Source organism: Nesoenas mayeri (assembly GCF_963082525.1).
Source record: "Nesoenas mayeri genome assembly, chromosome: 1".
Taxonomy (NCBI): Eukaryota; Metazoa; Chordata; class Aves; order Columbiformes; family Columbidae; genus Nesoenas; species Nesoenas mayeri.
Genome location: NC_137541.1, coordinates 192,496,058 through 192,520,991, shown reverse-complemented (window position 1 = coordinate 192,520,991; position 24,934 = coordinate 192,496,058). Strand labels below are relative to the sequence as shown.

Here is a 24,934-nt window from a genome sequence, read left to right as displayed (position 1 = left end):
TAGGATTTGGAAGTAGCTCTGCCTTTGGAAGCAGTGCCACAGGAGCATCATCATTTGGGTTTGGAAACACAAGTAAACCATCAGGAAGTCTAAGTGCAGGTTGGTTTGTTTTTCTTGAATTCAAGTTTATGTTAAGGCAAAAGTGTTATAATCAAACTGCTACACTCAGTCTAAGTAAGTTGCTGAAACAAATGTACTTAAAGTTGCATGTGTATATAGCCATTAAAGTTACTATTTACTTGCTAAATACACATTTTCAGAGAAGCGTTTAGGTTCTGTTAAAGGTCTCCTAGGTGGACAGTATTGAGTGAGCATTAATTTATTCCATTTGATGGAATCAGATCAGATGCATCAGATTGGATAAGATGCAGTCTGAGGCACAGAAATGCAGTTACTGCTTGAATGCACAGGCTATACAGTTACCAAGCTATTGAAATTAGTGTATAAGTTTCTGACAAATATACCAGTAATTTGACTTCCTGTATTTACAAGTAAAGTTAAAATTATTTTTCAGAGACCAGAAAAAACTGTTTATCTGCTGATTCTTTCTATTGAATAGAATATTCTTTCTATTTGAATAGTAAGTTGTAGGTATTGTTTCTCTGTATATATCCATAATTTGTTGTGTTAACTACTTTAAAAACGTGTCAATTAAACTACTTGGTACTTGTTTCACTTTGTTTCAGTTTTGTTGGTGACGAGGAAATCAAAATACGAATGTAATTGCTCCTTAACTTAGATGTCTGAAATCTCAAGTCATTTCTATAGGTTGCATCTCCACTTACTTTTTAAATAGGAGTTTATTTTTGAGTCAAATAGCTTACTATAGTCTGTCTTACAGTCTTTCCTCAATGACAGATTGAAAGCATATAATGTCTCCTGGGATTGACTTCTGATAGCATATTTATTTTTTAAAAGCAAAATGTTTTGATTTGTTTTCTAACTGCTGTTGTTACAAACATAGCAAGTGACTGGTATATATTAGTAAGTGCCCAGTACATTAGCTTGAACCAGCCTTGTGTTAGTTGCCATGCGTTTTGTTTTGCTTTTTTTCCTTGGTTAGTGTTGGATTATACTGTCAAATTAGGCCTGTAAAATACCTTAAGCTTTGAATTATATTATAAGGTGGAAATAGCTCACTAAACTGGCTGTTAAACATTCATGAATGTGTAACAGTCTAGTAAATTCTTGATAGAACATCTCTGATTTTGCAATATGCAGTGTCTAAGCATCAACCTTTTTTTGCTTTGTTAGTTTTTAATATCAGAAACGTGAAAACTTACACTATTTACATATTTATCATGTAGATTATTTTTCCTGAGTGTGTATTACATTACTGATGATTAGTCTTTATATAAATCACAGAATCAAAGAATGGTTGGGATTGGAAGGGAACTCGGAAGATCATCTAGTCCAATCCCCCTGCTGGAGCAGGAACACGTAGATAAGGTTACGCAGGAATGTGTCCAGGCGGGTTTTGAATGTCTTCAGAGGAGGAGACTCCACAACCCCCCTGGGCAGCCTGTTCCAGTGCTCTGTCACCCTCACTGTGAGGAAGTTTCTTCTCATACTTAAGTGGAACCTGCTGTGTTCCAGTTTGTACCTATTGCCTCTTGTCCTATCATTGGTTGTCACCAAGAAGAGCCTGGCTCCATCCTTGTGACACTCACCCTTTACTTATTTGTAAGCATTAATAAGGTCACCCCTCAGTCTCCTCTTCTCCAAGCTAAAGAGACCCAGCTCCCTCAGCCTTTCCTCGTAAGGGAGGTGCTCCACTCCCTTAATCATCTTGGTTGCCCTGCGCTGGACTTTCTCCAGCAGTTCCCTGTCCTTCTTGAACTGAGGGGCCCAGAACTGGACACAATATTCCAGGTGTGGTCTCACCAGGGCAGAGTAGAGGGGGAGAAGAACCTTTCTCGACCTACTAACCACTCTCCTTCTAATACACCCCAGGATGCCATTGGCCTTCCTGGCCACAAGGGCACAGTGCTGGCTCATGGTCATCCTGCTGTCCACCAGGACCCCCAGGTCCCTTTCCCCTACACTGCTCTCTAACAGGTCGCTCCCCAACTTATACTGGAACCTGAGGTTGTTCCTGCCCAGATGCAGTAGTCTACACTTTCCCTTGTTATATTTAATTAGATTGTTCCCCGCCCAACTCTCCAGTTTGTCCAGGTCTCGCTGGATGGCAGCACAGCCTTCTGGTGTGTCAGCCACTCCTCCCAGCTTGGTGTCATCAGCAAACTTGCTGACATTGCACTCTATTCCCTCATCCAAGTCACTGATGAATATATTGAATAATACTGGCCCCAGTACTGACCCCTGAGGCACTCCACTAGATACAGGCCTTGGTTTAGCAGCAAGGATGCTGTGGGAGACTGTGTCAAATGCTTTACTGAAGTCAAGGTAGACCACATCCACCACTCTGCCATCATCTATCCACCTCGTTATGTCCTCATAAAAGGCTATGAAGTTGGTGAAGCACGACTTCCCTTTGGTGAAACCATGTTGACTGCCCCTAATGATCCTCTTATCCCTGATATGCCTTGAGATGGCACCAAGGATAAGTTGTTCGTTCCATCACCTTTCCAGGGATGGAGGTGAGGCTGACCCTGGGTCCTCCTCCTTGCCCTTTTTGAAGACTGGAGTGACATTTGCTTTCCTCCAGTCCTCAGGCACCTCTCCCATTCCCCATGACTTAGCAAATATGATGGAGAGAGGCCTAGCAATAACTTCAGCCAGCTCTCTCAGCACCCGTGGATGCATCCCATCTGGACCGATGGATTTATAGATGCCGAGATTGCTTAATTGCTCCCTGTTCCAGTCCTCATCAACTAAGGCAGACTCCTCCAATGTCCTGACTTTGTCTGGGGCCTCAGCAGTACAGGGCTCCTCAGGACAGCCTCTGGCAGAATAGACAGAGACAAGGTGGCATTCAGTAACTCTGCCTTCTCTGTATCTTCTGTCACCAGGGCACCCACCCCATTCATCTGTGGGCCAAATTGCCTCTGGTGTTAGTTTTATCTGCCACGTATTTGAAAAAGCTCTTTCTGTTGTCCTTGACCCCTCTCGCCAGGTTTAATTCTAAGGAGGCCTTAGCTTTCCTTGTTGCCTCCCTACATCCTCTGACAACAGCCTTATACTCTTCCCAAGTGGCCAGCCCTTGATCTGTAAATTATCTTCCACTTGAGCTTACCCAGCAGTTCCCTGTTAACCGCGCAGGTCTCCTGGCTCCCTTCCTTGACTTCCTACATGTCGGGATGCTCTGATCTTGAGCTTGGTAGAAGCAGTCTCTGAATGCTAACCATCTTGGGCCCCTTTACCTTCAAGTATCCTTGTCCATGAGATCTCCCCTAGCAATTCTTTGAAAAGACCAAAGTTTGCCCTGCTGAAGTCCAGGGTTGCAATTCTGCTTGGTATTCTGTTCCTGACACAACCTGCCCCTTGATTCTCACCCACAGACTCTCAACTCACTCCTTGTCCACCCCTGGACAGTACTCAATACATACCTTTCCCACATACCACTGTCTGGACTGGTGTCTTATAAAACCAGCTGTTACCAAAGAATCCAAAACCCTGCCTGTAGCACCAGTCTTGTAGCCTGTCATTTATGGACTGAAAATAGTATTGCAGCATTTCAAAGTGCTAAGTTACAAAGTATCTAATTTAGGTTTTAGTATATTTAAAAATATAGTTAGAAAACTAGTTATATGGGTTAGTCATACAATATTAATGAAGTATCAAACCAAAGTAAATAGCAAATCTGTCTTAGCTATGGTGATGGTGTGCAGGGACAGTTTTGCTCTGTTCTTCAAACCAGGCTGTGTCATGGTTGCAGTGCCCCCAATCTCTTTAGCAGTGAGGGAGTTGAATCCAATAAAATGAAGATTGTTTTCAATTATCTCAAAAGTCTTAGCTATAAAAGTGGTAACCAGGAATATAAAAGATGAAATGTAATTCCTGTCATTTTGTTCTTATAAAGTGGTCATGAAAATCCTGATCTAGCCTAGGATTATAGAATAGAAACCTCTATAAAAATTTGGTAGCCCAGAAGCATATTAACTCTTGTATTCAAAATCCTATGCCGTAGTAGCTTCTGGGTTGTTTATGATCTTTAGTTTAATTTTGTTGTGGGTGTATGAGAGGGCTTGAGTTATGCCCGAGGTCAGCCAGGTTATAGGGTATTTTAAATTTCAATGTGTCTTGTTTCTTAGATAACACTTACAGGGTTCTGAAACAATATTCTGGTTCATAACACCGTGTGATATTTGTATCTTGTTTCTAAATAGTTTTATTTTGAAAAAACTAGGAAAATGGGCTGAATATGGGATATACCGTCCTTGCTGCTTGTGTTCAGATGTGAGCACTTAAATATTTGCCCAGACTAATGTCTAGTAAGTATTCCATCACCCTGTCCTTCTAGGCTGCTTAGATAGTACCTCAGGTCTTCTCCACATGTATTCCATCAGTTTGTTCTTATTTTAGAATGAAAATTATAGATCACTAAATTGCTTGTCAAGTGTTTATAAGTTATGAGCTAGATGTAATTGCTTTAAAAGACTTGAAAATGTTTCTAGTAGTACTACTGCTCTTCTCAACTTAAGTTTGTATGTTTGCAGAGAAAATTCTGTGTCTTCTGAAAGTATTTGAGTGTCTTCTAATAGTAAATTTGGCTTAGTCCAGGAGCAGTTTGTTGTGTCCACTGTGACAGTAGATGAGAAGCAGAGCAACTACAGACTGCTCTCCATTTCTTTCATGGACACAATTGCAACATGGAACAAGTTGCCCAGGCTTCCCTCTGAAACATAGACAGACACTGTGGAAAGCTGACTCTAAATCAAGTTACAATTAATTCCTATTCTTACTCATTTGATGGCAACTGAAAAGGCCAAATTGGGTTGGATGTTTTAAAAAGCATCACTCCCAAAGTGATGAGAAAAGGAAAAAAATTAGCACTGAATTTATGAAGTTAAGAGGAGCTGTACACACACACTATTTTTGTGAGAACTGAGATGCTACACATGCTTTGAAGAGCTGAGTTGAGAATTTGTTTTGAAGACTCATTTTAATTGAAGAATAGCAGCCTCAATACATGGGTTAAGAGACAATCAAGTAGAATCATGAGTGGACATACTAATATGGCTGAAAAATAGACCTGAATGTAATCCATGTGTAACTATGTGCAGCTTTTTGACTGACGTTATATAGCCTCTGCATCTAAGTTGTGCTGGAAATCCTCTTTGATTTAGAGCACTACTGTAGTGTGAGGGTTGAGGGAGGGAACAGGTTGCCTTTGATATCTGCTGAGCTGCTACATATCCCTGTAGCATTAAAATAAGTGCTGGTAGGGGAGGTGTGTATCTCATGTTTGGCTCACCTCTCTAAAGGGCTGACTGAAGCAGAGATGCAAAAGCCCAATGAATAAACTGTACTCCGAGGTCCTTTGGAAACATACTAAATCTATGCCCTTGAAGGGCAGATTGTCATTTACTTCCTGAAAATAATTGTTTACACCTAAGTAATACTAATTTCAGCAAAGAAATAATTGATCACACTTGTAGCTATGATTCAAGACTTTGTGACTGCTCCCTCTAGAACTGAGCTATTCCAGTACTGATCTCTTTCTTTGCAAGGGGAATAAGACTGAATGTATACTTTGTTCAAGGATTTTTCCTTAAGTGATTTCATTTGAGTATTCTGCTTTAGAGTTTGCTTTACTTTTAAGAAAAGAACTTCATACCATGGCCTTGTTATGCTGCCATGACATCACAAAACCATTTAAATGAGTTTCACTTCTGCCTTTCTATGCTTTTGTGCCCACTCTAAATGACACTTCTAACATAATAGCTATTATACTCCAGGCTATATCTAAATTAACAGGCATGTTCTCAATCTTCTCATAACACAGTTTATGCATCTTTCTTATTTTAACATTACTCAAGTAAAGCTCACACTGCCTTCCCTGCACGCCTCAAAATAATCCCTGCATCTAGAGGCAGACAGATAGAGGCAGTTCGTGAACACTGTCTTCTTGCCTAATGAACTCCTGACACTATAGATCACATACAGCTTTATCATGAATGGCATTCATGATGTTTTCTGTAGGAGGCAATACCTGTTATCTCAGATACATACTTGAAGTCAAAAGGTAACTTAGCAAGAACAGTTTGGGTTATTCTTTTTTTTCCATTCATGAGACTCCCTGATGAAGATCAAGCTTATTCTTCTAAAAGTCTTACTTGGGATTCAGAGTTAGCAGGGAAAGGGAGGAATAGTTGCATCTATTCCACCCCTTACATCCTAGGATGACAGACAAATTAGTCCATAAGTCTTGAAGGACTGCAGTTACTGGAATGTAGATAATCGGGGATTTTCCTGACCAGGTGATGTGCTGTATAACCCAGGTCCAGACATTACAAAAGGAAGAGTTTCATGTTGTGTTTTGAACTAGTTCTCAATCCAAAGCATCAATAACAAGTGAGAGGACAGAAGACATCAGGCTTGTGAGAGCCACTTTGGGCTTCTGCTGAGGCAACCAGTTGGCTTGTTATTTCTGTGCTTTAAAGATATTTAGGCATTGAGTTGAAGATACTGACATAACCAAATAATTGCTTTAACTGTCAGCTTGACAACTAACAAAACTTGAAGTACTTTGTATTCAGAATATACTCTTTTTGCTTGTTAATCGGTCCCATTTTTTTCTTAATATTTTAATTGTTCACATCTTTTCATGTGCAACTTGGATGAAACTATTTATTAAAATCTTGCTCATGTTATACTTAATTTGTGTGAATGGTTACCTTATTTGGTTCCTTGAGAAAAGAAAAAGCAGAGTGAAGTTCTGCTTATTAACTAATATTTGAGAGATTTCTAGCATTCTCTAAGTTTCAAGTATTATCCAAGTTGTTTGTGCATAACTGATATAAATTCTCAGAAGAAAGTAAAATGAATTGGTGTTGCTGAAAACTATAGGCAGGTTTTCTTCAAAGGTTCTTGTTTTATAGCAGAACCAAATGTTCAATTTGTTTACCTTCATAAAAGCAGATGGAGGAGTTAAAATAACACAATTTGCTCACCTAGTCATTCAGTTTTTCCAGAGCTTTGTTTTCAGTGCTGCTTTTTGGTTTGTCAGAAAGTGTATTTTTAAATACCAATAATTTGGCGGTGATTTGAGCCTTTTCTGCCTCTCATTTAAGGCACAGTCTGTGCCACAGATGCTATAAAGACAAGCAAAGGTGGCCTCGTCAGGGGGGCACAAGGCTGTGGGCTCGCACTCCAGCTGTGCTCTTTACCTGCAGTGAGCTGTGCTTCACTTGTACCTCTGCCTTCCTCGCACCCTGTGCACCCATTACATATTTACACTGAGAACCTGAGAAGTTATGGTCCTTCTATTGTACAATTTCAGTGGGACTTTTGGATACTACTGTTGTATGGATAATGGTATAATAGACTTGTGATTTAAGATGTCATTGTTTACAATCACTGAGATAGACTGTGTTAGGGCTGTAATATCCAAGTTGCCGTAGCAAGTCCAAACGTGTTAGCAGTGTGGCATACTGTTGTAGATAGAAGTTAGTATAAAGTACTAGAAATACTGGTAATAAAGTGGTTGGTGTTCATAACTCCAAGGAGAACAAACTTGCAATCCTGATATAACTTCTGTTTTAAAATGTTTTTCCCTCCCTCATAAGGCTTTGGCAGCTCGACTACATCTGGGTTTAACTTCAGCAATCCTGGCATCACAGCATCAGCTGGCCTGACGTTCGGGGTGTCTAATCCTGCATCTGCAGGCTTTGGGACAGGAGGGCAACTTCTTCAGCTGAAGAAACCTCCAGCTGGAAACAAGCGGGGGAAAAGATAGGCAACCCTTAGGGAAGGGGAAGTGAATCGACTTTGTTCAGCTGAAAAATTTATTTTTCTAGATTGATGCATTACTTAAATTGCATCCCAAGAGATTTATAAAAATTTTGCTACTTTTCCCTAGTCTGAAATACAAAACGAAATCATATTGAACAGCTATTTTCTTGTGAATAGAAACCCGTTTATGTATTTTCATTTTTGGCCCTAGTTTTAGAAATGTTCTATACTGCATTATTATTAAAGAATCTTGTAAACCCATCTATTTAACCTAATGTTAGTAGCAGAATATTTTTTGTTAATAAGCTTTATACCATATGAATATATGCGTATTTGGTTTTTTGTACAGATAAAATATATTCTAGTACAAATACTAGAGTTCATATCTTCTGTTCCTGGATATGGCCTTTAAATCTACTTCAGGGTGTTTTTGTGTATATGGATGTAAATATATACAGTACAGTGCACACATCTGTGTGTATGTATGTGTATATATATATGTATAAAATACAGATGTGCAAACCTTGCCCCATAGACAGGTCTCCTTTCCTTTGTGTGTGCTGTTTCTCTGTGTTGCCCTGCGGTCCCTTATCTTGATGTTCCTAGGAGTTTCAAATAGTGGGTCCCAGGCTATGTCATCATTGCTTCTTCTGTTTTATTGTTTAAGACCAGCTGAAATACAACGTTTACTATTTCATAAAGTTTGGTAAATAGTGGCTAGTAGTTGCTTTTTTTTAATCTTTTTCTTAGCCCATTTAGCAGCCAACTCTAAAGAAGAGCCTGAGATTTTGACACAGACATGTAATGTTCCCAGACAGTTTGGTTTTGTTTTTCTCCTGAGCTGAATAGTGGGGCGTTGGTTGAGCTTTTCCCTGCAACTGGAGGAGATGGGATATGCTGCTCTAATGAAAACCCAAGGTAGCTGTTACTAATTGGAGCCGGTTCACTGGCTTCTCATCGGAGCTACTAGCATTGACTTAAAAGCAGTTGCGTATCTGCTTTCAACATGAGGTATGGTATGATAAGTTGCTGCTAAAGAACCGAGGAGGAAAATTATATCATTTGAAGGTTAAAGCTATTGCAACAGTAGTTTTTGAATCTTGCATATTACATCACAGCTGCTTGTGCTGCATCTCCAAGTCAGAATGCAGTAGAAATAGCTGGGAGAACATCTTAAGGAGGTACTGCCTTATGTGAGATAAAGAATAGGTTGAATCTTTGCATATAAAGATACAGGTTGAAATGTGAACATGAAACTTTGGAGCCAGGTTGCTTTTGATGTAGAAGATGTTTTGTATATAACAAGCATCAAATGAATATTCACAGTCATTTTCACAAAAGCACCTTTTTTCTAAAACAGTTACAGTGCGTAAGATTTTTCTAGTACCAGGTCATTTGCTTGCTATTGTTAAAGTGTTATTATCATTTTTTATGTTTTGGAAATGATGTCTGCATTCAGCTGTGATTTGCTCTTTGACAAATGTTCAGTTTGTCACTTGATCTGACATAATTAAGGGAAACTGAGCATAGAATTCTTCACTTTTGTACTTGTATGTTATTGCATCTTTGTGAGCAGTCTCTTAGGAAGGGATAAAATGTGGGGTTTTTTTATGTCCTGGAAAAATAAAGCTTACATTTTATTTTTATTTCAGCCTTTCTTTTAAACTTTCCTTGGGCTGCAGCCAAAACAGTAATGTTTATATTCCTTTGTTATTGCTTTTTTTTAATAGTTAATATGTTAAACCACTGGACTCTCTTGTAATGTATTAATTTGTGAAACTAATTCTAAATGTGTACTCTTTGTCCATATGTGCAACTTATCATTGTGCAGACAATAAAACAATAATGCTGTGATCCTTGGAATACATATTTGCCTATTTGAAAGATGATTTCCTGTTGTTCTCCTGTGTTTTAGGAGAAGCAAAAACATCATTGTCTAATATGTAGAATTGTTTTTTCTTAGAATGTATATAATGCAAAATTATTCTTTGTGAAGTTAGGGCCCTGATCTCTGGATTGCGGTGTTGGTGAAGGGAGGTTTTGTGTTATGGATTTGTCTGGAATCTGTTTAGAGTGTGCTGTACAAACCTGGGTCGTGCAGAGACGTGACAGCACTGGGGATGGCTTAGTGAATGCAAAAGCAGCCTGAGCCTCCTGCGTATCCGTGTTCTGTTTCTTTTCACATTAAAGCAACAGTTATGTACAGTTATGTTTTAATTTAGCCTAAGTGAAAAAGTGACTGTGTAATAACATAATCACATGCTGAAGTACAAAACTAAAGTCAAAATGGGATATGAAATCATTATATTGCCAGAATATTACTTGGGTGGTTGAATTTGGCCATGATTTTCAAGGATCAGCATTGTATACATTTTTTATGATTTTTTTTTTTTTTCCAAATGCAAAGAAATGTGATATAATTAGAGTGCAAAATACAAATACCCTGAAGGTGTGGCTTGGTTTCCTGCAAGACAGGCTAAGAAGCTGTCCTGTACTGAAACACCATGGAATGAAATCACGTCTGGATTATTTTTGTCAGAAAAGAAAAATATGTACCAGAGAAAGGCTGAAGTCACATATGTAGGATGCGATTCTCTACTAGTTTGTACCTGGTTGTGCAGCTATGGTGTAAACTTACTTACGTGACCTCTGTCTTTTACCTGAAGTAACTTGTTCTTTTCTTTGCTGTTCTCCTTGCAATGAACGCAGCAGGAGGTAGGGCAGCGCTGTGCCTTAGACTGCTTGCTTCACCAACCTCTTCTTGGTCCAGCACCTCAAAACTTTCTTTACACTCACAATTGTCCCTGTTCCTGACAAGCTGGCCAGCTTGGTACTACCGCATGTATCTACTGCCTTCTGGTGGTTTGGGAGGGAGGAGGTTGGACTGAGGTGGAGTTGGATAGAGTTTATGCACCTTCCTCACGACAGGAAATCCAAATCCAGCTATACCCCCTCCATCTACACATTCATAACATAACTGCACTTTGAACCTCCATTACTTTTGAGCATCACTTTTAAAATGAAAAATATAGTTAAGGCATACAGGCTTAGTGGGCTTTTTTTTCCTTCTTTGACATCAGTGGTAATTTCTTTTTCCCAGTCTGCTACTGATGTTAATAGTAGAAATAATCGAGTTAGTTTTGTCAGCTCTTGCATGTTATTGGTTCTAATACCTGGCATGTCTAAACAGGAGATAAGAAAGAAGCACCTCGTAGGTTCTTAGTGAAAAATTAAGAGTAACTGTTTAGAAAAATCCATCTGCACTTTAGAATGTAAATGCCTTATGCTCCATAAAAGTTTCCTTCCGTAAAATTCTTGTTAAAGTTTATAAGAACGAAGGACTGGCTATGCACAGAAATTTCCATCAATAAATTATGCAGGTTTTGGACTGATCACTGGAATTGTGCTGTCAGACAGTTTCCCTCCTCCCTCTCATTAAGCACCTTCCAGTGCCATGGCTGGTATCTCCAGACACTGATGGTTGGTTAAAGTACCACAGTAGTAGATTTGTACAACTTCTCATGCAAATCAGGAGTTGGGCCTGGAGGCAGCGGGTACCTGCTGGCACCGTGCTAGTGGAGCTTCATCCCAGCTGTAAGGTGCCATCTCCACCCCACCAGACAGGTAGGTTGCTGAAGAGGAGGAGCATGGAAGTGATGAGGGGGGAGGAGATGTGTGGGGAGAAACGAGGGGATGCAGAGCACAAGGCTTCTGACTGTGAATGGGATAACATGTTTTAGTTCAGCTTGGGATCATTTCTTCTGTACTCGGTGTTGGATATTTATATGCTCGTATTTCTGTAGTCTAAAATCAACTTGAGTTTGTAATATATATATTTTTATGTTGGTTGAATGTTGCATGTAGTAGGTAGAAATACATGATAGTGGCAGTTTCATTTTCTACACAGGTGACACTTCTTTACTTGGTGGGTGGGGGAAATCTATTAATTAACTCTCAAACCAAAGGAATTAAAAGAAATGTAAAATTAAGAGAGTCCTATCAGGATTCCAGTTGCCCTGTTGGAGAGTGCAGCTTCCCCCAGGTGGCAGAAGGCTGCCATTTATAATACATACTGCCACCACAATGCCGAGCCTTGCAGGTGGACCTCTCAAGCCCTGCGTCACCTTTTATTTCCAGGTTATTCACATTTTCGATTTTGTTGAACTTCAATATTTAAATGATCCTTCTAACCCATTTGACTCCTGCTATGAGGTTTATTACTTAATGCTCTTTTACTCAGCCTCAGGAATTTAATATTTATAGCCCATCGCTACAGTTGAGGTGCCACAGTGAGGAGGTGAGTAGGCTGCATGTTACTTTAGCTTTGAAAACTTTTCCAAATAATGGTTTGCTCTCTATTTTCTCACCTTTTAGAAGTAAGGTATTTCTAGCTTCTTATGAACAAGTTATGATGAGATTCAGAAGCTTCTACAAACTAGAAAAATCATCTAGGTTGATTTTACTTTTTTTGAATATAGATCTGCCTTCACCAGGTTATTGGTTCAATTCTGTTGAACGCTTGCATGGAAACTTGGCATGCCTACTGCTGCCCCGAACAGGTCAATACCTGAGCAGGCAAAAGGTATTTTGCTTGTTTGCTCAACTAATGTTTCACAGATTGATGGATTTCCCTCTTTCTTTTCTCTTCAATGCAGGTGTCACTCTGTGACGTGTGTTTGGGCAGCAGCAGGACGGCACCTTTCTAAACTGTCGTGTAATTGCTTCCAAAATCCAGTTTTGATTAGAGGCTGGTGTATATCGACTAGGCAAGAAATCCTTTGCTGGCTCTGTGTGTTTAATGTGGCACATTCTGGTAACAGGGAATGCTTCAATGGGGATGATCCCAGTCACAAAAGCAAGCTAGGATGAGGCTTCGATCAGATACTACAGCGTAGTAAAAAGGGAAAGAAACACAGACTTGACAAATATTCAAAATCAAACTATTATATGAAACTTGAAAATCTGAAAAATACCATGAACCCTAATAAGAGAAGAAGGAGGTAAGTTTTCATGGGGAAAAAAAAGGGTGACAGGCAGCTTGAGCAGACTTACAGCTGGGTGAAACCTTGGAGGGGGGGAAATATGCACAAGCTATGTACAGTTGGGTAGCTAGAGCTAGCCTATTAACTCCATGTTTAAGTACCTAAACAGAAGCTATTCTAAATGGGAAAAACACCAAAAACCTCTTATCCTCTTGACAGTGTTAGCATTTCTTGGCTGTTGGGACTACCTTTATTTCTTTATCAGCATAAGCATAAAGGAATTGAACCTTTGAGCTTAAACATTTCTGCTGCTGTTCTCTCCAGGGATAAGGTAAGGTACATCTGCTAAAGCAGTCCTTACTGAAAAAATGTCCATCTTTCAACAAAAGGCTTGGAATGGATGTGCCCAAAGGCTGAATGTGTGCACTGGCAGGGAGCAGTTAGGCCAGCGCTGCCCTAGTCCTTAATGGAGTGGGGACACCTTTCCAGCTCTGCTGGGGATGAGTGGAGGAGCACACCTGTGTCTCACCAGCGTGTCGCTTTTGTGGTTCGGTGCAGCAATCCGGTGTGATGCCTCCTTCATCGTTAGCAGCAATGCTGAAGGCAGCTACAGTGGTTCTGATTTAACATCAGGTCAGACGAAGTGAATTGACAGAAATGATGGCAAAAGGAACATGTTAACCTTAATGCCATGGAAATCAGCCTTAGAGTGCATGTTATATCAGTTTAAAATAGCAATGGTCCTTTTTTACCTTTTATTTTGGCTGCTCGTTAAGGGAAGTGGTGGTGGTTGGAAGGAACTGGCTGCAGCTAACGGTGCCGTTGCACACCCCGTGGTAGCGGCATAATGCTTAAACTACAGGAGCGGCTTCCAGTGAGCAGGCAGGTGTTTGTGTACCTCTGGCAGCCAAACCAGAGCAAGCCTTATCCCCGGGGAGGGCGAGACCCACGCTGGCTGTTAGCTGAGCTGATGCGGAAACCCCACAAGGGTAAAGCTCCTACTTGAGCCTGTGGTAGCAAAGTGAAGTTGATGCTGAGCTCTGCTCTGAGAGTAAAGAGGGAAGACTTTTGACATTGTTTATGTTGGCTTCAGGCATGGTAATGCTCTGTCAGTGCCGGTAGCAACCTCGGGGATGTGTCGGGGGATGTGCAGAAGTGGCTGGAACCGCAGGGAGGCTGTGGCAGCTCATCCAGATTGCCCTGTGCAGGGCAAGAATTGCTGTACTAAAGATGCCTGTCTAATGCAAATGCCTGTTAGCTTAAATTTATACCTTACTAGTAACAATATTTAGCTAGAAATGTGTTTCTGAATAATTTTTCACTTTGCACTTGAGAAGTGTCACCTTCCTCACCACCTCTCCCCATGCCTTATTTCTAGCACAGCTGTTGAGTGTTGCTCTGTGATGGTGATGCCTGCACTGTGGTGGTAACGGGGCTGCAGAGCTGCTGAGAAGTACTGGGGCAAAAGGGATACTTGGGCTCCAGCAGATGGGTGGTGATAGCATTAGCATTCCTGCAGCCACAGAAATAGTGACATTAAAAACCAAGTGCTGTTGCAGAGTGGTGGATGTGTCATTGAAAGTTGGCCCTGAGAAGGGAGGGGGGGTGTGACATGCAGCCCCTTGTTGCTAGGTTGTTATTGCTAGGTTGTGGCATCTTGAAGGTAAGTCATATTTGTGCTATACTATTGATGTTAAGTGAAAAAGCAATGATGCAAGCAGGCACTGTCCATTTTACTGCTTTTGTAAGCAGTGTAAAAAAAAAAGCACCATGATCTAGAAAATATTCTCATAAATGTTGTTAATTTTCTGCACCAAGTTGCTTGTTCTTGCTCATCTGTGCTAATAATCACTATGTAAAATCAAAATCTGCAGATTAAGTTGTAGTTTAAGTCCCGGTGAACCATACCAAGAGGAAAAGCACATTTTTCTTGTCTGGAGCTTGTTAACCTCACTGCCCAGGCAGCAGCCTGTGCTACAGCTGCAGAGTGGTGCTGCTTTCACTGTATTGTGCCTAAATCCTTTGTCTTGCACTCTGACATTAGGAGAGCAACAGTACAATTCTGTTTCTCTTCCTGCATTTGATAAAGTGCTCATGCTTTATGTTCTGTGCAGCATAAACTGGACTATGAATGTGGAAAATTCCAGTACTTTAGGGTTTTTCTTTTTTCAATTTAAATAACTTTATAGTAATGATGCCTTGTCAAACTGGCCAGTGTCACTGGGAGGGCAGGCTGTGGAAAGATGGATTTAGTCCCTAATAAGTAATTCATCCTCCCTTCTTGTCTGAGGAGGGAGAAAAAAGCTAAAATTCTTTTTTGCTAGTGGTTCGAGTAGTTGGCTACGGCAGAAATAACAATTAGATTAGGAAATGGCACCTGTTTCAATCTGAAGATGTGCACATCAGCTTTGTGTCTTTTATACTCTAATGCCAATCTCTTGTGTCTGCAGTAAGCGGGAGCTCCAGAAATCAATGTACTAAGTAAGACCCCAGGGAGAAGAGCATGACAATTGTATTGATCACAGCCGAATAGCCAGGCAATGCTAACAAACTTCCTAAAGCCCCCGTCTGACAGGGCTCAGCGTTGAAACAGGAGGATGCTTTCTGAGAAACAGCCTCCTCCCCACCTTGTTGCAATACTCCCCTCATGAATTTGGAGGGAGATATCCCCCAGCACTTAGAGATGCTGTTACCTGGTCAGCTCACTCCTCTCTGTCCCCATCCCTTCACCCCGTTATCGAGCGAGCAGTGCATTTTGCAGCCGGCCCAGCGATAGCGGAGGTGTCTGTGTTGGCTGTGATAACGTGGTGCCAGCGCTGATGTCCGATGTCACCTCTGCGTGCGCTGATAGCAGAACCCGAATCTCTGCGTGTTGATGTGCCTGGTGCCGGCGCAGCCACTGCAGATTCACTGACCAGCTCTTGAGTGTGCGAACTTCATATCATTTCATTTGAGGTTATTTTTACAGCCCTTTGATTCTTTCTGTGAGATTTTTTTTTTTTCCTTGGGTCATCTTGTTCTAATTATTTTCCAGGAAATGAGAGCAAATAAAAGAAAGCCTTTCTGCTATGAATACATGTGTATTTTAAAATACAGTTATTAAATATGTTCCCTAAGCAGAAATAAAAACCAGGCTGGCTTAGGCAAGTAACACCACAATTGGAGAAGCTGTTTGGACCTTTAAATATACTGATGGTGTTTAAATAACACCACAGGTATATCTACACTAGTGTAAAAGGTAGCTAATAACCAGAGCAGGAGGAGACAAATTAAGCTCTATTATTCTGGTAACTATCCTCACCTGGGAAATTATGTTAATGGAACATGTCAGTATGGGCTGCAGTCTTGATTACAGCACAGCCCTCTGTACAAACCCCATAGCAATGGTGTTCTAATAACGCTACCCTTCCCACTTGCTTCACACGGGGGCAGCAAGGCATTGCTTTATCAGCAGGAAATACAGTTCTACCTGAGAAGCAACTTTGCCAGGATAAATGGAGAAGATGCTGGGATTTCTGCCTCCAAGGGGATGCATTTATCAATTAAAAGACAAAACAAAACCCAAACAAATTGGGTTTTATATAACTAAACACTTCTGTACTCAGCTTGGCTTTCAGATGGGAATTGATTGCATTATTTTGTATTACCAGGAAGAAGAATCTTCTACTGATGAAGTGTTGAGCTGCAATATGTAAGTGTACAAACTGCAATAAAATCCAGCTCTTGCAGTAAGCATGGCCTGGCTTTTACATGCCAAATGATCTGAATGACAGTACCATGGTGGCGACTTGTAGATTTTCTCTGGGAGAAGGGAGGAACAAGACTTCAGGTTATAAATTTTAATTTACAATCCAGATTTGCAACGTTGTGGATGTAACTGCAGACAAAGTAATTCCCAAATCCAGATTTTCAAGGTTTCTAATGAGGCTGCAAAATTGTTTGATGGTAGATACAGTAGATACACTAGCTAAATATAACGAGAAAGGTACATAAATGCCTCTTTGGCATGAAAGGCTGGGCAATGAAAACAGATAATCTCACATGTACCCAAGTGACTGGGGTACCAAGAATGAATACTAAATATCCCCAAGGGGAAGAGAAAAAAATAATCCATCCACCATCTAAAGTTTATCTCCAATGGGCTGAAAGGAAGAGGGGACAGGAGCTGCTCCCAGTTCTGCGTGTCTTTTACCATCAAGGGAATGGGGCAAGTTGCAGAGCATGGGTTGAAAATACAACAGGGAAAGCAAAACATCCCAAACAGCAAGAGCCATGTACGGAGCCACAGAAGCTCACGGCAGCTCAGGGAGTCGTGTCGCAGGGTTTTCCTTTTCCTGGCTCTAAAGAGATTCCAACCAAAATAGATAAAGATACAGAATAAGGTGACAGGTCTGTGTTCCTACTTTATCTTGGAGAGTTTGTAAGACACAAGGGGGAGGGCCTGTTGTTTCTCCCTTATTGTTACAGCTTCCTCCAATCTGTCCTTTCCCTTCCCTCCTTCCTGTCCCCTGCACGCTGGCACAGCCGGTCCCCACAAATATTTGCAGTTCCTCGCTGTGACCGGTTCAGCAGCTCACACTCAAGGTGGGACGTTTGCTTTCCTGCTTGTGAAGGGCAAAGAACATTTCTACTGAGCCAAAGGCCTCAGAAACTACAACTACTAGTAGTAGAAGCTTGGATACTTTTAGGAAAAAAAAAAAGTTGAAGCAGATAACAGAGATTTATAGACTATGTGATCATTATTGACTGCCTCTCGGCTTTAAAAATCTTTGTCAGCTCTATGCGGTTAAAAGCCGCAAGATGCTCAGTTTGATGGCAAATGGAATGTGTCAGCCTTAGTGATGAGTTAAGTTTACACTGAAAACAGATTGAGTTAATGTTATCAAATTGATAGGCACAGGACAATAACTTTTTCAAGATGCAGAGGGGCTGCTTTTGGGTTTTTGGGATTTTTTTTATTGTGCTTTATATTTTAAATAATATTAATATTATCTGATCAGCTTGTAAAGACAGCTAGAAAAAAAAATCTTTGCTGATTACTGTATCACTACATTCTAAAGCACTTTGCAAAGTGCCAAGTGTTTTAAGTTTTATGAAAGCATAGTGAGATGTGCTGTTATCTCTGGTTTTACCCAGACAAGACAAATTCTGAGCTTGAATATAAAAAGTACCTGCTACAGATAATCTCTGCAAGGGGTCTGGTGCTGGTATTTTGTTGTGATCGGGACTCCTGAATGGGAATAAATAGTCCCCTTTTTAACTACCTAGTGCCTATCTTCTAATACGCTGTTACTGCCACTGAAAGATCCAATTTAATGAGTATCAGTGGAACCATTGGCTGGAAGGGTGGGGCTTGGAAAGTATTTTGCTTGCCATGTATAAAAGAATCAAGAAGCTGCTTTCCTAACTATGAGAATGTCAGTCCCACCCAGATTTAAAGAAAATGATCTTGCAGGAAGCCCTGTGTGAGTAAAGGTGTTCAACAGCTGCTGAGCTGTCCCTGGGGGCTGCCAGACACCCCCATGGGTCACCCATGGGAGCTTGTGGTTTTAACTTCTTCCCCAGAGGATGCCTCTCCCCAGCCGTGTCCCAAGGCTGACCCACAGAACAGGCTCTCTGGGACGATGGGTGCTCTGGGACACGCAGGCTGGTGGATGCTGTCTGGCGCTCCTCACCCCAAACCCAGCGTGCTGGAGCTGAGCGGGTTCTGAGATGGAGCATCCCGAACTCTGTCGTTCAAATCCCTGCAAGTTTCTTCTCATTCATCCAGCTGGGTTGATATGGGCAAAGCAGAACCTGTCCTGCTGCAATCCCACTTTTCATCTTGATAACTACCAGCTTTTCTGAAGGTTGGCTGCTCTGGGTTACTCATCCTCTCTGGGGTGAGGCAGGGGCTGTGTGCCCCGCCTGTGCTCTGGCTGTGGGCTGAGCTGGGAAAGAACTTGCTGGGAGCAGCAGCGTAGCTGAGGGGGCAAAATGCAATTACCTGTGCTGTAATTTGACCAGAATCTGCTGCCCCAAACGAATAGCTCTGTGAAAGCCTGCAGCTGGGGAGGAGCGTCTGAAAAGAGTGACAACAAAAGAGAGATGAAAACAGAGGGGGAAGGACTGGTGTGTTATTAGTGAAAGACAATCATTTAATTGAAGTAGAAAAGCTTGAAAGAGAAACAAACCTAATTTTGCGGTCACTGCCACTGCAGGGAAATGATTTCGCAGCAGGATTTAAAAATGGCAAGTTATCAGAGCTACCAGTTTTCTGTCTTTTTAAATTGATCTAATGTCTTGCATGCAGAAGTTCCGCTTGGTAACATCCCAGTTGTTTCTAATCCCTCCGCAGCTGTCTAACTGTCTCGCCACCTCAGCAGCTGGGGCAGGTTTGGCAGCCCCTTTCCTGGAGCCGCCGCTGGCTGTGGAGATGTTCCGCGGCAAAAACACCCGTGGATTCCCGCGGCGGCGTGTGGCCCTGCCCGGCGGGGCGCGGGGGCTGCTTTGGGACGTGGGGGCGGGGAGCGGCGCTGCTCTCGGTGGCAGCGGCACCGTGGTGCTGCAGCCCGTGCCCTCGGCGGCCAGGGGCCGCGGGGACGCCCCGTCGGGCGGGGGCGGGGCGGGCGCATGCGCACTCGACCGCCGCCGCTGCCTATAAGGGCGCGGCGCGGGTGCCCCCGCCGGAGCGGCGGTGCCGGACGGGGCGGGCGCGGCGGGTCGGGGTCCCGCGGGCGGGCGGAGGGTCGCAGCGCACCCGCCTCCCCTCGCCCATGGGCGCGGCGCAGTGCGCAGGCCGGGCCGTCGCGGCGCGGCGGCGGGCGGGGAGTAGCGAGTAGCGGCGCCGCCCGCCCCCCCGCGCTGCCCGCCGGTCCTTCCCGGCGACGGCTCCGCAACCCCGCGGGCCGGTCTCGGGCATGCGGCGGCGGGACCCGCGGCGAGACTCCCCGCAGCGCGGCGGCTGCCTGCCCCGGGGGGCCGGGCGGCGCTGCCCCGGCGCGGGGGGGCTCTGACCATGCGAGGCGGGCGCTGCTGGCTGCTGCTGGCGGCGCTGGGCTGGCTGCTGCCGGCGGGGGCCGCGGCCAGCGGCGAGTACTGCCACGGCTGGCTGGACGGGCAGGGCGGCTGGCGGGACGGCTTCCAGTGCCCCGAGCGCTTCGACGGCGGCGACGCCACCATCTGCTGCGGCAGCTGCGCCCTCCGATACTGCTGCTCCAGCGCCGAGGCGCGCCTGGACCAGGGAGCCTGCGACAACGACCGGCGGCAGGGCGGCGGCGAGCCGGGCCGGCCCGGCAAGGACGGCACCGACGGCGCGGCAGGTGAGGCGGCCCCGGCCCGGCCCCGGCGGTTCCCTGTGCCTCGGTGGCTCCAGGGGAGCCGCCGCTTTTGCGGCAAAGTTATTGGCCCGCTCCTTCCCGTTGTTGTCACTTCCTTCCACCAATGGGTCGTGGGGCAAAAAGGATGGAGGTGGGGGCAGCCAAGCCCTTCTGTAGCCGTTAAACGGGAAGAAGTACCCGCGCTTAGATATACTGCTTTTTGTCTTCCTCCGATTTGAAAGTCCAGCCCTGTCGTCCTTAAAAGTAGGTGACACCACTGGCCCACAGCCTTGGCCGAGTTGTTTGTCGTGTGCGGCTCTGCCACTGCTCCGAATTGGTTTCTTAGCCCCGTTTGTGCTGACAATTAAAAAGGAAAGGAAAAAATGAAACTACGTATGAACAAGACATAAAGAAAAAGTAACGTGACATTTCAAAATGACTTTTGGCTGGTCCCTGCTCTAATTGTATGTGTTGTTCCAGCTCAGATACCTCCACTTAGGACTTTTTTTTTTTACAACATTGAATTTCAAGGCTAATCTCAAATCTTTCTGCCGCTGTTTTAAAAAGAGCCTCAGTGGCTTCCCAGCACCTTGCTGCCATCCCCACGCACTGAGTACACCAGAAGTAGCCTGAAGTGATGTTATAATTAGGACAGATTTACTTGGAGAACTTGTGTGTTATAGTCTGTAGCAAGTGCATGCACCTGCTCAAGAGCTACCGTAGTGCCAAGTGCAGAAGTAGAGATAGTTTTTTGCAAGGCTTTTGTTTAAAAAGTGCAGAAATTGTGGAAGAAATGGGAGAAATACGGCCTTTTGGTTAATAATTCACCCCACATAATCACCTGTGTGAGGAGGTATTCTGACTTGAGTGGACAGATAAACCCCTTTTGCCGTTCTGAGAACAAGACATTTTTCTTAACAATTAGTTTTCTTAGCAATTGATATTTAGTGCTCAGCAGGTTTGGGAGCTGTTGCCCAGCACCAGCGCTGGTTTAACGTGCAGGAGGGGCGGCTGCATCCCCTGTGCTCAGGGCACATCCTCAGTGTTAGCCAAGGCCAGGCAGGGGCTCCGCAGCCCTGCCCGGGCCTCAGGGCTGACAGGTTTCAGTGGGGCTGATGAAGCTCAGGTGTGTTATTGGCAGCATTCACAAGCACTGAAGGGGGCACCTTCCCCTTGTTACTCCTGGATATACCCGTGCAGACTTCTTACTGAAGCAGAGGAAACAGCTTTTTTCTCCCTCGGAGTGCAGAGCAACTGGAGCCCAGATCCTTCCAAGGGTGGGTCTCCCATCCCCACCTCTGAGGCATCACCTGTACCTTTTGCTCGTGCCCCTTGCCGACCCGCACTCTTGCCCTGACGTCCCTTCTTTAAGCCTTGCAAGGAGGGCTGTGAGTTGAACTAGACGATCTCCAGAGGTCCCTTTCAACACTAACCCTTCTGTGAAGCTTTGGAGCATGGTGCCGTTGCCCCACTGCCTGCCTCTGGTTTCTCCCTAAACACAGGGCTGAAGCTCAGAGCAGCCGGACACTCATCTGTGGGGCTGGGGGGTGGCAGAGCCCCCTGAGGGCTGCCCGGCTGTCCCCCTGCCCCGAGGGGTGGCAGCAGCCGGGGGGACTGACGATTGGGGGAGATGTGATGCAGTGCCAGAGTTTGACCACCTTGTGCTCCCAAGCCCTGACCAGGGATCCTGCCCCCATAGTATCTCCCGACGATGCTGTTCAAACCCATTGTTCTCTTGCCTGATTTTTCTGGCGAGGTATATTGGAGACAAGATCTCATGAGGTGTGGAGCACTGGTTGATGTGGACTAGGCCACCATCAGCACGAGCGAGCTGTCCTCTCTTGAGGTGCGAGCTGTGGGATTTCCCCCTGCTAATAACTTTAAAGGTGTTTTGGTAATTCCAGCCATTATTTTAGCAGGTCTTTTTGTCTTCCCTTTGGAAAATGCTTAGCTGCACACACAGCTTTTGGTTCTCACCCTGCACTGACCCGCGCTGGGGGAAGGTGGGCTCAGCCTGGGGTGGGTGGGACCTTCTGCCAGAGTGGCTGAGGTCTGTCCTTGTCTCCCAGTGACGAAGCGTTTCTTGCTATTGCAGTGCCCATCTACGTGCCGTTCCTTATTGTTGGATCTGTATTTGTCGCCTTCATCATCTTGGGGTCACTGGTGGCCGCTTGCTGCTGCAGGTGCCTGCGGCCCAAGCAGGAGCCCCAGCAGAGCCGAGCCCCCGGGGGCACTCGCCTGATGGAGACGATCCCCATGATCCCAAGTGCCAGCACATCCCGGGGCTCCTCGTCCCGCCAGTCGAGCACGGCCGCCAGCTCCAGCTCCAGCGCCAACTCGGGGGCCAGAGCACCCCCGACCAGGTCCCAGACCAACTGCTGCTTGCCGGAAGGGACCATGAATAACGTCTACGTCAACATGCCAACGAACTTCTCGGTGCTGAACTGCCAGCAGGCGACCCAGATCGTGCCGCACCAGGGGCAGTACCTGCACCCCCCGTACGTGGGCTACGCTGTGCAGCACGACTCGATGCCGCTGACCCCGGTGCCCCCGTTCCTCGACGGTCTGCAGAGCGGCTACCGGCAGATCCAGTCTCCCTACCCGCACACCAGCAGCGAGCAGAAGATGTACCCAGCTGTGACTGTGTAGCGCTGACGCCTTCCTCCCTTTCCCACCTGACACGTTTTAATATCTAAACTGAATGGAGGAGAAATACTTCCTCGGAACGAAGCTCCCAGAACATCACTTGTAAATAATTTTGCAAGGCTCATGCATGTCAGACAGTGTTTATAAACCATTTATTTTTCATCGGGGTCCGTTGCCAGAAACTGTAGGATGATATCTTTGAATTAACGTTGCCAGATACGCTCTCATTCCAGCGCATGATTTACAGCGGTGAAGGATTATGCTGAAAATGCATATGCATTTCAGATCACTGTACTTGCGAGATAAATGCCGGAGCCATTAAGTGCCCTTCAGGTATGACATGGTCAGAAGTATTTGCCTAATTAATTCGTAAAAAGTGTTTTGTTACACTGTGCAAGACCGCAGTACTTAGGAAACCTTTCCTCCTCTCCCAGCTGCTTAGTGACATTTCCCATTGCTTTCCAGACAATCACGACTGAGAGCCGAACGGTGCAATCCCTGCCTGCTGGGTGCTGGTACCGGCCCCCGTGTTTTCTTATGTGCCCCCGGTTTGGGGTGCAATGCCACAAAAGGCTTAGTCTTGCAAAGACCGATTTCCTTTGTCTCAGATATTTATGTAGGAACTAGAAGAGTGTGAATTATTCAGCTCTTCCTTCCAGTGCACTTGAAACCCTTCTTGATTTGGTTTTGCCTCAAGATCAGGACCCAGTAGTGCTTTGCACAGACTTTATCTTTGTGAACTTTTTACTAAAAACAGGGTAGGAGGTGTTTGCTCTTCCTGACGCTCAGCAGAGCGTTTGGTACAGCTGGCAGCGTCTGAGCTGAAAACGCCTTTGCAGAGAAAGGTCGGACTGTGACTCCAAATACGCCTGATTTAACCTCACTTCCCATGAAACAGTAAACTCGTGTGACTGTGCAGGAAGTTGTCAGACCCAAACCCTGCTTGTGATTGAGTCTGACCGTAGGAAAACGGGCTTTGTTGCCCCGCCAGCCCACCCTGAGTCCCAGCCCTGCTACCTGGGGGTTCACACAGCCCCCCCAGCCTGGGCAGAGAGGGACCGGCGGAGGTTCGAAACCCGTCCGCATTTCTTCTTTACTTATGGGACAGGGGAGTAGAGGAAGGCACAGCTGTATTTTAAAACAAGGTAAAAGGCCCAACCAAAGGATGAAGGTGCTTGTGGCTCCCGGCGATGCCGCGGGGGTCAGGGAGGAGTGTGGTACTGGAGGGGGACACACTTGGCACTGGAGCTGCTGGCTCCGTCCAGCTTGGCTTCGTCTGGGGAAAAATACCGCAACAGTGCACCAGGAGTAATCAGACCGTGCTGTGATATATCACCCCGGATGCAGCGAACTGAACTGTTTAAGGCTGGTTTTGTCTCTTAAAAAATGTGGGCTCTACATTTCCATCCAGTTACTCTTCAGCCAAAATACCGCAACAGAGGATTTGGGGCTGGGGGGGGGGGGCGGTGCGTCTGTGCCAAAACCGGGCAGTTGCAGTAACCAGAGCAGATAAAAGGTTTCTTATTGTCAGATACTGTATCAGTATGTAGCAATAACTGTGATACTACTATTTTTTTTGTATGTCTGTTTTTAAATTACACATACATGCAGGAGCATTGCCAAATGCAATGGTTTACTTGTAAACATGCCACACACAAGTAGTCGGCAGTGGGCAGAAATGCTTTGGCCACTGACACATGAAAATGAATAGGACTCTATCCCAGCTCTGCTGCTCTGGCTGCCATCACCCCATCCAGCGCGTAGGACCTGGACAGACAGACTGGCTGATGAGACCAGGCTGGGCAGCTTTGGCGAGGCGGGGACCGGCTGCGGCAGCACTGGGCGCTGCTCGGGCCGGGTCTGCTCTGCCTCTCAGGGCACCCGGGTGCTCCCGGGCTTGGAAGGACCCAACGTACACGCGGGTCTCATGGGGAATTAGGTTCCTTCCTTCCCAAGTTCTGTCTGAGCCAAACAAAGCAGCTCAGGCACTCTGACCTTGCAAAGCTGGGTTTGCATCTGGTGCGGGGGCTCGTGTGCCTTTGGCTGCTGGTGGCTCTGGCAGGAGCTGGAGGTGCTTGGGCCCAGGTGAGACCCAGCCCGTGGCCAGAAGACGAGCCCATCCCACCTTCAGTGTTGTTCCCAACTGTGAAC

The 24,934-nt window shown here is 44.9% G+C and overlaps 2 protein-coding genes across 5 annotated transcripts in view; both read left to right on the top strand.

Moving 5' to 3' along the window:
• Nucleotides 1-12,629, top strand: part of NUP58 (nucleoporin 58) — a 42,266-nt gene extending 29,637 nt beyond the window's left edge. For 3 of the 4 annotated variants that reach the window (XM_080363203.1, XM_080363204.1, XM_080363202.1), the window contains exons 15-16: nucleotides 4-99; nucleotides 7,692-9,557. In XM_080363203.1, the coding sequence (XP_080219329.1) occupies nucleotides 4-99; nucleotides 7,692-7,861 (266 nt within the window). In that variant the 3' untranslated portion in view covers nucleotides 7,862-9,557. Of the gene's footprint in view, nucleotides 1-3; nucleotides 100-7,691; nucleotides 9,558-12,512 lie in introns of those variants that run through there. The other variant, XM_080363205.1, reaches the window with a different exon arrangement.
• A 6,955-nt stretch (nucleotides 12,630-19,584) lies between these two features.
• Nucleotides 19,585-24,212, top strand: SHISA2 (shisa family member 2). Its single transcript, XM_080363292.1, has 2 exons — nucleotides 19,585-20,140; nucleotides 22,233-24,212. The coding sequence occupies exons 1-2, from the start codon at nucleotides 19,837-19,839 to the stop codon at nucleotides 22,784-22,786; spliced, it is 858 nt and encodes a 285-aa protein (XP_080219418.1). The 5' UTR covers nucleotides 19,585-19,836; the 3' UTR covers nucleotides 22,787-24,212.
• Nucleotides 24,213-24,934: the final 722 nt, after the last annotated feature.

Coding starts and splice junctions, on each gene's coding strand:
- SHISA2 (XM_080363292.1), top strand. CDS start 19,837: ATGCGAGGCGGGCGCTGCTGGCTGCTGCTGGCGGCGCTGGGCTGGCTG. Junction 20,141..22,232: donor CGGCACCGACGGCGCGGCAG/GTGAGGCGGCCC, acceptor TTGCTATTGCAG/TGCCCATCTACGTGCCGTTC.